The 15,962-nt window shown below is 50.1% G+C and overlaps 1 protein-coding gene and 1 non-coding gene across 3 annotated transcripts; both read left to right on the top strand.

Annotated features, from left to right (window-relative positions):
* Window positions 1-437: 437 nt before the first annotated feature.
* Window positions 438-548, top strand: LOC119052672 (U6 spliceosomal RNA). Its single transcript, XR_005083173.2, has one exon. It is a non-coding gene; the product is annotated as a U6 spliceosomal RNA (small nuclear RNA).
* Window positions 549-9,276: 8,728 nt separating this feature from the next.
* On the top strand, window positions 9,277-14,685 carry GIP (gastric inhibitory polypeptide). 2 transcript variants are annotated; one of them, XM_037149990.2, is made up of 6 exons: window positions 9,277-9,474; window positions 10,300-10,404; window positions 11,848-11,994; window positions 12,502-12,591; window positions 13,512-13,613; window positions 14,561-14,685. In XM_037149990.2, exons 2-6 carry the CDS (start codon window positions 10,331-10,333, stop codon window positions 14,568-14,570), a joined length of 423 nt encoding a protein of 140 aa, XP_037005885.2. In that variant the 5' UTR covers window positions 9,277-9,474; window positions 10,300-10,330; the 3' UTR covers window positions 14,571-14,685. The 2 variants fall into 2 exon arrangements, with proteins under 2 accessions (XP_037005885.2, XP_037005886.2); XM_037149991.2 differs by lacking the exon at window positions 9,277-9,474 and adding an exon at window positions 9,490-9,576.
* The last annotated feature ends 1,277 nt before the right edge of the window (window positions 14,686-15,962 follow it).

Below are 15,962 nucleotides of genomic sequence, written 5' to 3'. Positions count from 1 at the left end.
GCCCATTTTTTTCTTCATCAGCCCGGGCGGCTCTTGCTGTGGAAATCTCAGAAAACACAGCTCGGGGTCCGTGTTGCTTTGTTTCTCTGAGTGATTTCCACTCTGTTCACCACCTGAGATCTCCTTTATTCTTTCTCCACAAGGCCAATGTTTTGAAAAATCTTGCCTATCAGAAAATTTCATTGGTCAAGTAGTAACGAACTGCACTGCTGTTGAAACTTACCCGTGTCTCAGCAGACACAGACAACAAGTGGAGTTGCTGCCCCCACAGGAAGCCTGAAATCAGAACTCGCCCGAGCGCCGCCAGGAGCACATGTCGGATTTGCGTTAGATGTTCAGCTGCCTGACAATAGCTCACGGAGACCGTGGCCCATTACACCTTCCTTCCCTCCCTCTTAGAACCCTGAGGTTCTAATGGTTTGCAAAACATTCCTCGAGGGCTCATTTGGCCAGCACATGTACTAAAATTGGGATGATACAGAGAAGATTAGCCTGGACCCTACACAAGGGTGGATGACACACTAATTTGTAAAGTGTCCCATATCCTGGGAGATGTGAAGGACAGCCTAGGGGACACAGTCCATAATGTCATACTAACTGTGTGTCAGTTGGATACAGAAATATCAGGGCAAACACTTTGTAAAGTATCTGATTGTCTCACCACTATGCTGTGCCCCTGAAACTAATAAAACGTAATATTTCATGTAAACTGTAGCTGAAAAAAATATTTTGCTCTGGCCAGGTCGCTCCGTTGGTGGGAGCATTGGCCCCATATACCAAGGTTGAGGGTTCGATCCCCAGTCAGAGCACCTGCAGGAAACAACCGATGAGTGCAAGAACTACTGGAACAACAAATCGGTCTCCCTTCCTTCCTCTCTCTCTAAAGTCAATCAATGCTTTTTTAAATGTTTAATATCCCAAATGTTTAAATGTTTATGTTTCCCAAAAATGTTTAATTAAAACATGTGTTAATCCTCACTTAAGGATATATTCATTGATTCACTGAATCCAGAGAGAGAAGAAGGGAGGGAGGGAGAAGGAGAGAGAGAAACTCCAGTGTGAGGGGGAAACATCCATTTGCCTCCCAGCCAGGGACTGAACCCACAACCCAGGCATGTGCCCTGACCAGGAATCAAAGGAACCCACAACCTTTTGGTACATGGTGATGATGCTCCAACCAAATGAGCCACTGGCCATGGAAAATATGAGTGCATATATTTTGTAATCCTCACGCCAGGATGTTTTTTCCATTGCTGAGAGAGAGAGAGAGAGAGAAACATGAATTGGTTGCCTCCTCCTACACACCCCAACAGGGATCGAACCTGCAGCCTGGGTGTGCGCCCTGACTGGGAATAGAACCTGCAACCTTTTGGTCTATGGGACGACACTTCAACGAACTGAGCCACACTGGTCAGGACCAAAAATATTTTTAATATGAAAAAAAAAAAAGAAAAGAAAAACATTATTCAAGACCAGCTTTCCCATTCTAGTACATTTCCGTGGAGGAGAGCAGAGGAGAGCAGAGGAGGCAGAGGGAACTTTGTAAATTGTAGAAAACACCGTGAGGTGCATGGTATTGTGTCTACTTTCTAGGTCAACTGTGCCTGGCCCCCAAGTCTGTGCTCCTGCCTTTCTGACAATGGAGCATTAAAAAATTCTAACCCAACCGTACATACATCACAATTTATACCAAAAAAAAAAAAATGTAAAGAGAACTCAGTGGAGGAAGGATAGTCTTTTTAACAAATAGTGCTGGAACTCTTAAGTATTCATTAACACAAATCAAACTTCTTTCCATACTCCATTCTATATACAAGTTAACTCAATAATGGACCTCAATGTGATCATTTAGGTCATATATCTAACTGTAAAACCAAAGTCTCACCCTGGCTGGTGTAGCTCAGTGGATTGAGCGTGGGCTGTGAACCAAGGGGTCACGGGTTTGATTCCCAGTCAGGGCACATGCCTGGCTTGCGGGCCAGGTCCCCGGTGGGGCCATGTGGGAGGCAACCACACATTGATGTTTTCTCTCCCACTTTCTCTCTCCCATCCCCCTCTCTCTAAAAATAAATTAATTAATTTAAAAAATCTCTAAGCCTTCTAGGATAAAACCACCGTGAACTTGGGTTAGGCAATGATGTCTCAGGTGTCTCACACATGCCCCCCTTGTATAAAGCTGAATTCATAAATTGAACATCATCAAAATTTGAAGAACTTCTGTTTCTCAAAAGATACTGTTAAGAGAATGAGAAGACAAGCCACAGACAGGGAGGAAATATTTGTAAATTATGTATCTGATGAAAGACTTGTATCCCAAATCTCAAAACTCAATAACACAAAACAAATAACCCGCCCCAAAAAGGGCAAAACATTTTAATATATATTTCACCAATGAGGACATACAGATGGCAGATAAGTCCATGAGACAATAGTTCATGTCATTAGTCATCAATAAAATGCAAATTCAAATCACAATGACATACCAATACATACCTATTAGAATAACTAAAATTGAAAAAGACTGACCACGCTCAGCTTTGGCAAGACTGTGGAGGAACTGGGATTTCTGCACAGCAGGTGGGAATGTTAATTGTTACTGCCACTTAGGAGAACACTTTGGCAATTCCTTAAAAAGTTTAACATACTCCAATCCTAGGTATTTACCCCCCCCAAAAAAAGAAAAGCATACGTCACCCCAGCCAACGTGGCTTAGTTTGTCATAGCATCATCCCATAGACCAAAAAGTTGTGAGTTCAATCTCCAGTCCAGTCAATGATTCTCTCTCCCAGTGATGTTTCTCTCTCTCTCCCTTCCTCTCTTGATAAACTCAATGAAAAAGAATGTCCTCTGTCTAGGGTTAAAATGTGTATGTGTGTGTGAGAGAGAGAGAGAGACATGTCCACAAATATTCATAGCAGCTTAATTTGTAACAGCCCAACTAGAAACTACCTAAGTGATAGGAGAGGAGGCTCTGGGAAAGTTTTGAGGATGGTCGATTATGTTCAGGACATAAACTGCAGTGATGGTTTCATGAGAGAGAGCATAGGTCAAATTGTACACTCTCAATTAAATGTGTACAGTTAATTGTGTGTCAGTTATCCCTCAAAAGTGCAGTGTTTTAAAACCCCGGTACCGTGGAGGGAGTGGTGAACAGGGAAATGACCATTTTCCATTATCACAGTAAAGATGGGTTCAAGCAAGAATCATCAATGGCTGTTAAATACATCGGAGGGTGGGGGAGGTCTGACCAGGGAAAAGGTATTTGCACTGTCTAAAAGTGTCTCCGTGCCCTGGCCGGTAGTGAAGTTGGTTAGAACATTGACCCTGTACACCCAGGTTTCGGGTTTGATCCCCAGTCAGGGCTCGTGCAAGAATCAAGCAATGACTCTGGCTGGTGTGGCTCAGTGGACGGAGTGCTGGCCTGTGAACCAAAAGGTCACTGGTTTGATTCTCAAGTCAGGGCACATGCCTGGTTGTAGTTGGGGGCGGGCAAGAGGCAACCGATTGCTGTGTCTCCCACACATCAGTGTTTCTCTCCCTCTGTCTCTCCTTCCCTTCCCTTCTCTTTCTAAAAAAGAACCAAAAAAAAAACCCTACCAATGAATGTATAAGTGGAACAACAAATTGATGTTTCTCTCTCTCTCTCTCTCTCTCCCCACCCCCTTTCTCTTAGTCCGTTAAATCAATTCAAAATATTTTTTGAAAGGTGAGCTGGGATGGGAGTAAAAGACAGAAAACTGTACCTGAACAATAATTAAATTAAATAATAAAAAAGGAAGTAAATAAATAAAAGCTAGATTTATTTTTTAAAAAATTTTTAAAGTGTGTCCCTGAATATAGCTTATTAGTTACAGGAAGAACAACTACAACTACATAGTGGGAAAATTCAACAAAAACTTTGCGTGATCAAAATGGTCATCAGTCACGGGCAGGCAGACACCTAGTTCCTCCCGGTGGGGTACAGTGACAAGGGCACCTCCATTTGTCTAGTGGCCTGGCCAGGACACAAAACCTGAATCTAATTAGGGAAAAAGCCGACAAACAAACCCAAAGCCTTCTGCGCATCACCGTCAGCGTCACGGGAGAGAAAGGCTGAGGAACAGAGCACACGGGACCAGAGACACGGCGACTAAGTGAACACGGCCTGGCCTGCCTCTAATAATGGAGCGGAAACACCCAAAAGGGCACGATTGGGACCATCGGAGAGAATCGCGATGTGGACTGTAGGCTTTACGTCAGTGTTACACCACTTGAATTGTGTAATTGTACTTACTGTGGTTGTATGAATGAGCGTCTTTGTTCAGAAGAAATATACATGAAAATATTAAGTGGTAAAGAAGCAGATGTACGCAGTCTACTCTCAAATGCTGAGAAGGTAGGTAATGGAAAGATAGAACGTAAGTAGCAACATGGTGAAAATTGTTGAGTATGTGGCTATATTGGAGTTCTCAGTATTATGTTGGCAACTTCCCTGTAAGTTTTCAACTGTTAAAGGTTTTTAAAACTTCCAGATGAATGACTCTGGGAATGGCACCGAGGTATTGGGATTTCAAAAGGCTTTTTATGTAGAGTTGCCAGATTTGGTAAATAACATACGGGATGTTTAGTTCAATTTGAATTTCAGGTAAACAACAATTTTTAAACTTTTTTTTTTTAGCAGAAGTATGTCCCATGCCATATTTGCTGCCTGACCATCCAGTGCTCTTTCGGAATGTAACAGAATGACATCTGTACTCTGCAAAATATCAGAGGAATTACTACCTCCGTGTCTTCAGGATCCAAAATCAGCTCAGCCCCCACTCTCACATAGAGAAAGAGACTAAGATAAATAGATTTCCAATGGCCAGGTTTTATGACAACGAGAAGGAATGTTTAATGAATCTAGCATCTTCTATAATAATGCCAGTGACAGTCAATACCTTTTAGGGCTGATTATACAAGGGTAGGCAAAAGTAGGTTTACAGTCATTCTTATGGAAAAAGATTTGCAGGTTATGATGATCACAATAGCTTTACTAACTCCGCATTTTACATACTCACAACTTAAACCTACTTTTACCTCCTTGTATATGTGGTAACCAACCTCTAAGGTGGCCCCCAAGGATCCCTGGCTCCTGCATAGTCTGTCCCACATTGTACCAGAGTTCGCCTGTGTGACGCATACCGTACAGTGGAAGTAATGGTCACATCTGGATTTAGGTTTTAAAAGGCATTTAGGCTTTCATCTTAGGTGCCTGCCCTTGCTCTGGGGGAAAAAGCCCCGTGGTGAGCAGCCCTGGGAAGAAGTCCACAGTCCAAAAAGTGAGCTAGGGAGGTGATCTACAGCCCCAGGCATGTCTTCTGAGGTTGCAGCCTGTCTGAGAGCTCACTGCGATTTCTTCGGGAGAGACCAGAGACCGGGAGCCGGAACCACCCAGCTAAGCCACGCCCAGATTCCTGAGCCTCAGAAACTGCGAGATAAAAAATGTTCCTTGTTTTAAACTGCAGACATTCAGAATCATTTGTCATGCAGCAAAAAGTAACTAATATATCAAGATATAATGTAATACAATGTATCTTGTATTATATATAATGTAATACTAAGTTAAGTATCCACATTCCCCAAATCCTTCATTTGAGGTAGGAATTGTTACCTCCCCCATTTTACAGAAAGGCAAACTGAAGCACAGGAGGAGTTGCTCTAATCAGCAACTAACTGATTACTAGCTGGCATAGGTGAGTCTCTCCCCAACCCTTGCTCCTCCTATGGAACTTCACAGCCTTCTCTGTGCCGGGCTGAGTCAGCCAGCTTCATTGTTTCATCTTACCTAATTCTCACCTTCCAGAGAAAACTACCAGCCAACACTCCCCAGACCTTCCCATTAACAAGACACAATAACTTCACACTTACCTGTGAGGTAGGCAGGGCAGATTTTGTTTCCTTATTCCCAGTTTAGAGTTAGGCAAGCTAAGGCTCTGAGTGAGTAAGGGCTTTGCCCGAAGTTAAACATTACTCAGGAATGGTGAGACGGTGGCGTTGAGGCTGGAGTCCTGCTACTCATCTCTCCAAAATCAGGGTTGTAGAAGCCTCCCCCAGCCCATACCCACTGCAGGAATCTGTGTGCATGTGCATGCAAGGGGAGTGTCCACTGGGGACCCTGGAACCGCTCCTTCCCTCATGTCCTGGTGCAAGCAAGAGGGAAGGAAAGCCCTCCCTCTCCCCACCTTCTTTCTGTGGGACGCACTCCCCCCTGGAACAGAGAAGGGCTTAAGAATGCTGCTCTCTCTGGGAGTCCAGCCCTTTGGCCTTTTATCCTAAATGCATCACCAGTTCTTTCCCTCCCTGGAAGTAAGAACCTCTGGCAACCCCTCCCCGTTCTAACTCTTCAGTGGGTTTCTCCTCCCATGGATTAGGCTGCAACTAAGACCTGAGCTCTTTTCTTGACAAACAAAAGCAAACAAAATAGCTTTTGAAAACAGCAAGAGGGATTGGAGGTAGAACTGAGAGGGGGCTTCCAAACTGATTCCTTGCAGCAGATGGCCAAGAGAGGCTGGAGGTGGTCTATTCTTTCTTGAAGCTCGTTCTGGAAAGTTGTCTGTCTTTACCTGGTCTGGGCAAGAATGTTTGCAACCGTGACTGCGTTTGTGCTGTGACTGGGGAGGAAAGGTCCCGGTAGTCCTTCTAAGAATCAAGATAGGCCAGATGACTGGACACAGTTTGTGAGGTTCCTGTCACCTCTTGTCTCCTGTGAAGGAGGAAAATAAATCTGCCACCTGTTTTAGGAGAGATCAGAGAATTCTGCCTTCTGAGTCAGCCGGTGAGCTTGAAGACCAACCGAACTTCAAAAGCAGAGTCCCCTTTGAAAGGCTGCATCCAATGCCTGAGTCACCCCGGCTTGGCTGCAGAGCTGGGCCTGGAATGTCTGCGGTGGTCCTGCAGGCCATGGGGTGGGAGCGGGGGATGGCGGCCTGGTGACTCACCACCTGGAGCTGGTAGAGTCAGCAAACCCCAAAGGCTCTCCTGCTGTTCCCACGCCATTCTGGGGCTTCAGTTAAGAAGCCAGGAGTGTGTGAGAAGCAGGTCCCTGGGTTCTCTTGCAACAGTCCTGCCGGTGTCTCTTCCCTGAACACATTCCTTGACTTCCAGGGCTCCTCAGACATCCCCCCCCCTCTAACTCTCTCCAACTATCTGGGCCATCAGCCCTTGACTCTGGGCTTTGGGCTCCATGGAGGGGTCCTCTCTGCCCTTCACATGCTGGAGATTCTCTGCAGTACCCACGGGCTCTGCCACCTCCTTAGCTCCCCGCCCTTGTGCCCCCACTGCCATGCACGGAGTTCTGCACACTGGGGCACACCTCTCCTCATGGCGTGAGTGGGTTGGCTAAGATACCAGTGGGGTTTATTGCACGATTTTGATCAAGTCCTGAAAGCACTTTTGATGCCCAGAAACCTCTCAAGGCCACATTTGCCATTCCCGGGGTGGCCGGTATGCCCTGGGGGTGGGTGGGTTGGGGAAGCTGTGAGCTCCCCTGGGAGTTTGGCATTTTCTCTGATCTCCTCAGCTGGTCCTGCCCACATCCCTCTCTCCCTCAGGGCCCAGGCTACATTCTCCCTAGTCTGTGCTCTCCACTGCAGGGCCCAGGAGCCAGAGATCAAAGGGAAACAGGGAGGGCGGCTGCAGAGAGGTCTCCTCCTGGAGGGGGTGGGTGGGGACTTAAAGCTGCTTTTGAGCAGCCCCCCCCCTCAAAACAAATCCACAGAGAACCAGGCCGGGTGCGGGGCTACCAAACCTATCACAGAACCTCCTCGACTCCGGTTCGGCGTCAGACCAGAGAACAGTGCCCGCCGTCTCAGAGACTCTCTGCCTCCAGGGTTTGGACACACCCTTCTGAGCCCATCAGTGGTGCCGATCCACAGGAAGCGGGACCCCAAGCAGCCCCCGTGTGCCCTTTGGAGGCCGGGTCTGAATGGATGTCTAATCACTGCCTATTGGTAGCTGGGAGATGGAGTTTGGTGAACTGGCCCAGTGCGAAGTTCTTCCACATGGTGAAAGATAGGGGGTGGGCGGTCAAGGTTTCTAGGAAGCAGAGGTGAGTTGCCCTCCTGGTCCAGTTACCTCTCATCCCACACAAGCACTTAATGTCATGCTGAAGCTGCTCCTAGGCTGGGAGCTCACCTGGAAAGAAAGTGGCCTTTCACAGGCCATGGAACCAAGAGGTAGAGCAAGAGTTTGGCGTAGTCCCCCCACCACCACCACTCCTTGCTTTCGTTGGCTTGGTTCACACCTGCTCTTTTCAAGAAGAGTCTACATTTCCAGGAGCTTGGCCGTTTATGGTTCAAAGTGTCCATGGCAAGTAGTGAATGGAGAGCCTGGGAAGAAGGCGTTGGGGGGTCAACAAAAAATGCAGTCTGCGCCCTGTGCCTTCCGGACGGGGAGCCCCCGTGGACAGAGCCATGCGCCAAGGACTTGGAGGAAGGCCACGGGAGCGTCCCAGTGGGGCTGAGGGGCAGACGCAGCCCCAGCCTCAGGAACCCTCTGTAGATGGGGAAGGCACAGCCCCTGGTCCACCCCCTGCCCTCAGAGAGCCCCCACTGTGATCCGGGGAACCAAGCCCCAGCCCTGGAGAGCCCTCCAGGGGCACAGAGAGGCACAGCATGACCTCAGGGCCCCCCAGTCTGATGGCAGGGACAGGACCAGAGGCCTCTCCCGTGTAGGAGAGGCAGGCATTTGAAGAGACGCCATTGGATTTCGAAGACCTCCACGGATAAGCAGAGCCGTAGCTGCTCCATCTCTCTCGGAGTCCCCAGGTGAAAACCTTCCTCTTTTCTCTACTCTCTCCACCCCCTAAGAAGGCAGACAGTTGGCGTGTGAGTTCTCAGTGCACCCAGCTACTGCCAGGGAACCTCTGTCCTCCCTGCCCCTGCCCCTGACTGCCCTCTTATCTCCCCGTCTTGCCCCAGCCAGCTGCCGCGTTGCCAAAGCTGCAGGCCACTCTCCAGAACCGGGGTCCAAGTGCCCGCAGCTCCGCCCTCTGCCACCCAGAAGTAGCCTGTCGTCTTTGGGAGTGTCCCCTTCCCCAGCTAGTGTCGTCTTACCCAGTCTGCCCTCACCAAGGGCAGCCTTCCTGACGGAGGGCACCAGTGGGAGAAGTGGGGGTAGAAGGACGCTGGGCCCTGTGCTCGAAAGGGAGGAGGGGGAGTAAAAAGGGGCACTTAAGGTCCCCACCCACAGGCGGGCCCAGATAGCAGCTGGAAACACCCAAATGTTAATCACCAATTAGCACAGTTCAGCTGGAAAGGGAAACTTTATTACGGGTAAAATGGACTTAATGTGGCAGGAGCTGTGGGCTTAATTTCTTGAGATAAGATGCTTTTAGGCTAATCAGAGGGTTTGTGATGCTGGACTATAAAGGAGGGGCAGCAGACTTCCTTGAGGCGCCAAAGTTGGGAGGAAGAGACCCCCATCCTGTTCTGGAAGAGCTGGAAAGGACATTTGGTACGAGAGCAGCTGGGACAGGGGATGCTGGGGAGAGGGGGACCTGCGCACCCCGAGGCGCTGAGCACCCTTGCATCCCACTTTCTTCCCTCTATATAAGAAGTAAGCAGGCAGCTCGATGGTTCCTTTAACTCCCAGGTGACAAAGGCAGGAAGATGAGGTCTGGCAGCCCCCCATCTTCAGCCTGGCTTTGGGGCTCCGGAGGAAGGCTCCTTTCGTCCCTGTTGAAGACCCCTGGACGAAGGGGGGCAAGCCCTCTGCAGAGGGGTCAGGCTTCAGAGAAAACTTCCCTGAGTCGAGATAGTAAAGTCTGACAAGGGGAGAGAGGGACGGTTCTCTGTGTGGTTTTCAGGAGGGCTCTGATGATTTAGGTGACAAGCTGATCTGAGAGATGGAAGGCTGGCTGGTATGAACTTCGGAGGGCTGCAGGGGGGCGGGCGGGGAGAATCTTGCCAAACCACATGCCTGTGATGTCTCGCTGGCTGCTGGAGCAGGGAAGGGGGGCTGTCCAGGCTGCTTTCCTCTGCCTGGATCTCTTCCCCACTGCCCCCCTCCCTCCCCACTCAGACTTCACTTAAAAAACAAAACGGAAAGAAGGTTCACCTCCTGGCAGACCCCTTGTTCCTCGTAGTTACTGTCATGGCCCCCACTCCCCACCCTAACAAACAACCCCACTCCAGCCACAGAAAATCTCCAAACCCCAGGGCTCAGTGTCCCCCCAGCTTTGAGAACCCCCACAGGTTTGAGGGGCCAGCAGCACGTTGTCTGACTAGCTGCCCCCTCAGCACAGTGCTTCCCCCTCATCCTGGTCCTGTTCTCTCTCAGCTCAGGAAATAACCCTTGGAAGATACCGGCCATGAAGATCTCTCTGCTGCTGGTGTCCCTGCTGCTGGCGGTGGCGCTAGGAGATACAGGAGAGGGTCATTCCAGGTAGGGGTGAGGAGGGAGGGGCAGGCTGCTGGGAAGGGGGTTGGGGGATGACTGGCTCCTGGCTTTCAAGGGGGGCGCGAGAATGGGAGGAATCCCAGGCCAAGAGGAGAGAAGCTCCAGGGGAAAATCTGCCAGCAGCGTGAGTACAGAGTGAGGACAGAATATTTATGGTGAGCTACTGTTGCAGCAGGAGAGACTGTGGTTAGATCTCTGGAAGGACTTCTCAGTGGCTGTATCTGCAGTAGGTGACAGTAGCTCCCTTAACCATTCATTTATGTATGCATTTGATCAAATTTTATAGCGAACCCCCTGGGTGCCAGGAGGGGGGATACATTTGAAGAGCGGTCTGCAAAGGCCGCCTGCCCTCGAGAAGCAGGCAGACCTGAGGGCAGAACAAAGAACTGCCTAGGCGCATTGCAAACTGCCCTGAGTACTCGGGAAAAGTGGAGTGTTAGGAATGAGCATAGCAGGGGCTCTGTGTTTTGGGGACCAACAGAGACCTATCCAAGTAAAGAGCTGGGCATTCTTGGATGCGAGGACAAGCCGCCATGCGCTTGTAAGTTCAGTGATGTAAATTTGAGACATGGCTGTCAAACATGTGCAAGGCGAGACGGTGTCATGGAGATGAACGTAGACCTGGGCCCAGACCACTTGGGGGTAAACCCTGGGTCTGCCACCTGCGCCATGTGCTACATTAATCTCTCTGCACCCTGATTTCCTCGTTCACAAAAGGGGGTATACATAGTGTCTCCCCGCTAGCCGTAGTGTGAGGGTTAAATGAGTGTGCATTAGAGGGCTGTTAGAGGCCCCGTCTCACATCTCACGTGCAAGAGCTCACTATTGTTGGCATTGACCGGGGACCAGTGACCTAGGCCAGGTATGGCCAGGGCAAGGACGGTCCAGGAGGGAACTGTGATTCAGTCCTTTAGGGTAAGGGGGCCCCCTGATCCCTCGTCACCCAGAAGCCAGAGCCACACACACTGAAGATGCAGGAAGTGGGCCCTTAAGCTGAAAATGAAGTCCAAGCAGCTTAATACATGGATAAGAGGGTGTCTTCATAAAAACTGAGTCCTGCCCTGGCTGCTCTGGCTCAGTGAATTGAGCACTGGACTGAGGCTCAGAGGATCACTGGTTCGATTCCCAGTCAGGGCACATGCCTGGGTTGCAAGCCAGGTCTCCAGTAGGGGATTCATGAGAGGCAACCACATTGATGTTTCCCTCCCTCCCTCTCTTTCTCTCTCCCTTCCCCTCTCTCTAAAAATATAAAAATAAATAAAATCTTTAAAGAAAACCCAAAACTTTGTCCCAAGAAATGGGCCGGTTCATTTTCAGATGTTGGCCCCTGGTCAGAGACAGTCATTCACACCGGCCTTGCGATTCCCCGCACCCCTTGGCCCTTTGTGGTGTCCTGGTTTCTAAGTCTCTCCCCTCCCTGCCCTGCAGATTCCACACTAAGGGCAGAGGCTCCGGACCTCGAGGCCGCAGGTACGCCGAGGGGACTTTCATCAGTGACTACAGTATTGCCATGGACAAGATCCGCCAACAAGACTTTGTGAACTGGCTGCTGGCACAGAAGGGGAAGAGGAATGAGTGAGTCACTGTGCAAGCCCCTCCTCTCCCTGTGCCTCAGTCTACCTTTCTGGAGTCAGGCCAGGGGCCATATGTGGCCACACGCCACGCGATGCACAGCTCCAGGTGTTGCCTTTCACTTAGAGGATGACAGGGAGCTGGAGGACATGGCGGCCCAATCCGGGCAGCAGGCCCGTCTGGGGGCAGGACTAGGGCAACTTTCCCCTATTTTCACCTGGGGGGCGGGGGTCAGTGAAGATGGTAGGGCTCACAGGGGATTTCCAGGAGGCTGGGGGTGAAGGTGGGGGAAGCTGAGCTGCTGCCGATGACTCTTTGGAGGCCCCTTCAGACTTTGGAAATGGAATAAACTGTCTTTGTCCTACTCCCTTCACTTGGCCCAATCTCTCCATGCCCTTGCCGTTGGGTCGGCATCATAGATTCTGGAAAGCCGCCCACTGGCAGCTGAAGATGAGCAGTGGGAAGGTACCCTCTGTTCCGCCACCCACTCCCTTATCTTTATCTGACCAGCTGGAAACACAGAGTCGCTCAGAGGGAGGCCCAGGCCCTAGAGCCGGCCCATCAATCTCACAGGAAGAAGGAGGCCAGGGAGCAGCACGGGTGAGTCAGCCCACAGGGGAAGGAGGGGTGTGGGCCTCCTGACCCACCCCCACCTCATTGTTCCCTCTCCCAGGCTCCAGAGTAGGGCTAGGCCCCAGATAAGCAGCCCCTTCCACTCCGAGTTCAAAGAGGGGTCCTCACTGAACTCTTGGAGGTCAGCCTGAGCTTGAGGGAGAGGCCTGGGAGGAAGGGGGGTGGGGTCCTGGGAGGAGGTTGGGGCCAGGGTTTCTAAGATTGATGACTTAGCGAGTGTGCAGGACGGCCCGTGAGAGACCTCAGGGACCGGCTTCCCCACTTCTCCCTGCCACACGTCAAGAAGAATACCTATGGAACCGGGACCTTCCTGCCCGGGGCCAGTCCCTAAAATCAGTTACCCCCTCTCCGAGGAAGCCAAGGAATCTATGGCACAGATCATCTTGAAGAGTGCAGTTGCCCTGGCCGGGAGCTCAGTTGGTTAGGGTGTTGTTTCAATACACCAGGTTGGTTGTGGGTTCAATGCCCGGTCAGGGCACTTGCAACAATCAACCAGTGAGTGCATAAATAAGTGGAACAACAAAGGGATGTTTCTCTCTCCTTCTTCCTCTATCTCTTTCCAATACAAATTTTAAAAAGCAGTAAATATTTGCCAAATAATCTCCTGGGGGTTCGGGATGCATTCTGGGACCCTCACAGAGGTGGAGGGGCTGGACGTGCAACGTCAGAGTTCTATCGGCTTCGCCTGTGCTGAAGGGACTGTGCCCGCCCCTGCAGACAGACAGACAGACAGGCGGGTTGGAGCTTTACCGCTGAGGCGGCGGAGTGGCAGCTGTGTTGACTCCCTCCCCACCCCCAGCTCCCCCCTTGGAGTCCCAGTCCCGTATTTACTCTCTCTGGGTGGGGCCCAGGCTTGGGCGGCCTGCCTGAGGCTCTCTCCTTTGCAGCGCCCTACCCAAGAAGCTCGGTGATGAAGATTTGCTGAAGAACTTTCTGATTCCAGAGCTGCTGGCCTGGATGGTGGATGAGACGGAGCTCTGCAGGCCCAGGTGGCAGAGTGGGGAGGCCCGGGCTGTCCTGCGTGTGGTTATCAGCTTGGGTGTTGGGGTCAGACACAGGTTCAGATCTTCACCTTAACATGTGCTGGCAGATTCTTAGACTCTCTGACCCTCCATGTTTTCTTGCAAAATGGGGCTATTTAAACCACTTCTCAGGACTGTTATAGGTTTTAAGTAAGAAAATGCAAGGAAAAAGGTGAGAGCAACATCTGTAGAGTAATGAGAATTCAGTGATGTTGGCAACTGTTATGACTGCTTGCACTTCTTCTTCAACTTCCTGCAAGCGAGGCGCTGCTCTCACCTCCCCTGCCCACCGGCTGGACCTGCCCACCCTATTTCTTCTGCTCTAGGGTAAAGCTTTCCCTCTTGCACCCTTGTGCTGTGTCGCCTTCCCAGCGATGGAACCAATATAGTTGGAGGCACGTTGCCCTTCTCTGTAGCTGCCACTTATTTCAATGGTCCTTGAAAGCACCCCACCAGCCAGGAAGGGCATCTATTCAATCTATTATGTTCTAGAAGAAAGGGATCGCTAAATCCCATGGAGAGACCCAGGCCACCTGAAGGGTGAGACAGGACGCTCATTCAGAATGCAGACACCCAGGCTCAGAAACCAAAATACATTTAGACTTCGGTGCTGGGGAGCTAGAGAAGGATTGAGGGAACAAATGTGGGAGGACTTCCTGTAAGAGGATGAGAAGGGGGGAGGAATGTGACCAGGACAGTAGAGAAGAGAGGATGAGAAAATCTCCATAGGAAGGTGGGTAACAGTCTCTGAGCTTTTGTAAAAATCGTTTTGACTATTTATACTTAAAATAAGTAATTTGGAGGCAGGAGCAGGTTACCTCTGGCTGGGTGCCAGTAGAAGTTCCATTTGCTGACCCCAAGCTGATAACGACCCTCCTCTCCACCCCTTCCCCTCCTCCCTTCACTCCCCACAGGTTGCAGTGACTGACTAGACCCGGCTCGGGACTGGACTCTGCCCTTCATTTACTCAGCTCCGGCCTTGGCCCCACTCCTGGGTACCCTGGAGAAGCCAAACCAATAAAGTTCAAGCTGAAATGAATCTTTGTGCCTCTTATCAATACCTATTCAAGTGTCTGCTGAGCATTAACAAGAAGTTTGTCTGTGTGTGCGCCACCCGAGGAAGAGAAGATGTGGCTCTTACCTGTCTGTTAATTCATCTACTTATTCTGCACTTCTTGGAAACTTCTCATAAGCAGGGGCTGTGCTAAACACTGGGTGTGCAGTAGTGAGGGAAACAGACACGATCCTTGTCCCAGTGAGGGGTTTATAGGCTAGAGGTGAAGATAGACATTAATCTTCAAACACACAAATGTTAGAACCACATAACGCACTAAGCTAGGTGAAGAAAGATGAGGTTGCTCTGAGAAAGGACGGAGAAAAGCTTATCCAGGTGGAGAGGGAGTCAGCAGAGCCTTCTGGAGAAAACGGCATGTAAACCAAATAAGATTTGAAGGAAAAAAATGACCAAAGGATGAATGGAGCATTAATACATATTAGCATTAAGGTGTTACTATTACAGCAAAGTGGGCAATGGGGAGAACAGGACAAGCAGAGGCTGGGCTTTAAAGACCATGTTTCTATTTTATTTATTTATTTTTAGAGAGAGGGGAGAGAGAGAGAGGGAAACATCGATGTATGCTTGCCTCTCGTGTGCCCCCAACCAGGGGCCTGGCCCACAACCCTGGCATGGACCCTGCCTGGGAATCGAACCAGCAACTCTTTTGGTCCACAGGCCAGCACTCAATCCACTGTGCCACACCAGCCAGGGCTAAAGACCATGTTTAAAGCTTTTGAATTTTATCCTCAGTGCAAACACAAGTCCCTGAAAGGTTTTAAGCAGGGACAATTCAGAGAGGGTCCATGTGTATTCCAAAACAATCGTACCGGTGGCAGTAAGAATTATACTGAAATGGACAGGGATGAACGTGGAGGAGCAGCACGGAGGCTCCTGCAGGGTCTCGGAGTCACACCAGGGTGATGACAGTGGGGGTGGAGGGACATGGCAAACTCAGTGCATCCAAAAGTCAATGCCTTTACCTCCCCGTGTTCAGAGCCTTCCTGCCCCAGCCGGCTGCATCCTCCCCAAGCCCCGTGTCCACAAAAGTGCCTTCTGCCCCTTGCTTGGGTCTTCTCCTGGAATGTCTCCGCCTCTCCCCTTGCTCTAGTCATCTAGGGGAGACTGGATTCAGATACACCTAGATTCCAATCACCTACTAGCTCTCTGACTTAGAAAGTTAGTTTCTCTCTTTTACGCTCAATTTTCTGTCTTTAAAAAGTATCCACCTCATAGGATTAAAGTAAATCTTAAGATAATGT

Source organism: Artibeus jamaicensis, unplaced genomic scaffold (assembly GCF_021234435.1).
Source record: "Artibeus jamaicensis isolate MK-2021 breed Jamaican fruit bat unplaced genomic scaffold, CSHL_Jam_final contig_1998, whole genome shotgun sequence".
Taxonomy (NCBI): domain Eukaryota; kingdom Metazoa; phylum Chordata; class Mammalia; order Chiroptera; family Phyllostomidae; genus Artibeus; species Artibeus jamaicensis.
Note: the sequence above shows the minus strand (reverse complement) of the source record. Positions and strands in the feature narration are given on the sequence as shown.

Bases quoted from the DNA above. Each gene is read 5' to 3' on its own strand.
- GIP (XM_037149990.2), top strand. From the start codon at position 10,331: ATGAAGATCTCTCTGCTGCTGGTGTCCCTGCTGCTGGCGGTGGCGCTA. The intron at 10,405-11,847 runs GTAGGGGTGAGG...CCTGCCCTGCAG, and splicing joins ACAGGAGAGGGTCATTCCAG to ATTCCACACTAAGGGCAGAG. The intron at 11,995-12,501 runs GTGAGTCACTGT...TTATCTGACCAG, and splicing joins CAGAAGGGGAAGAGGAATGA to CTGGAAACACAGAGTCGCTC.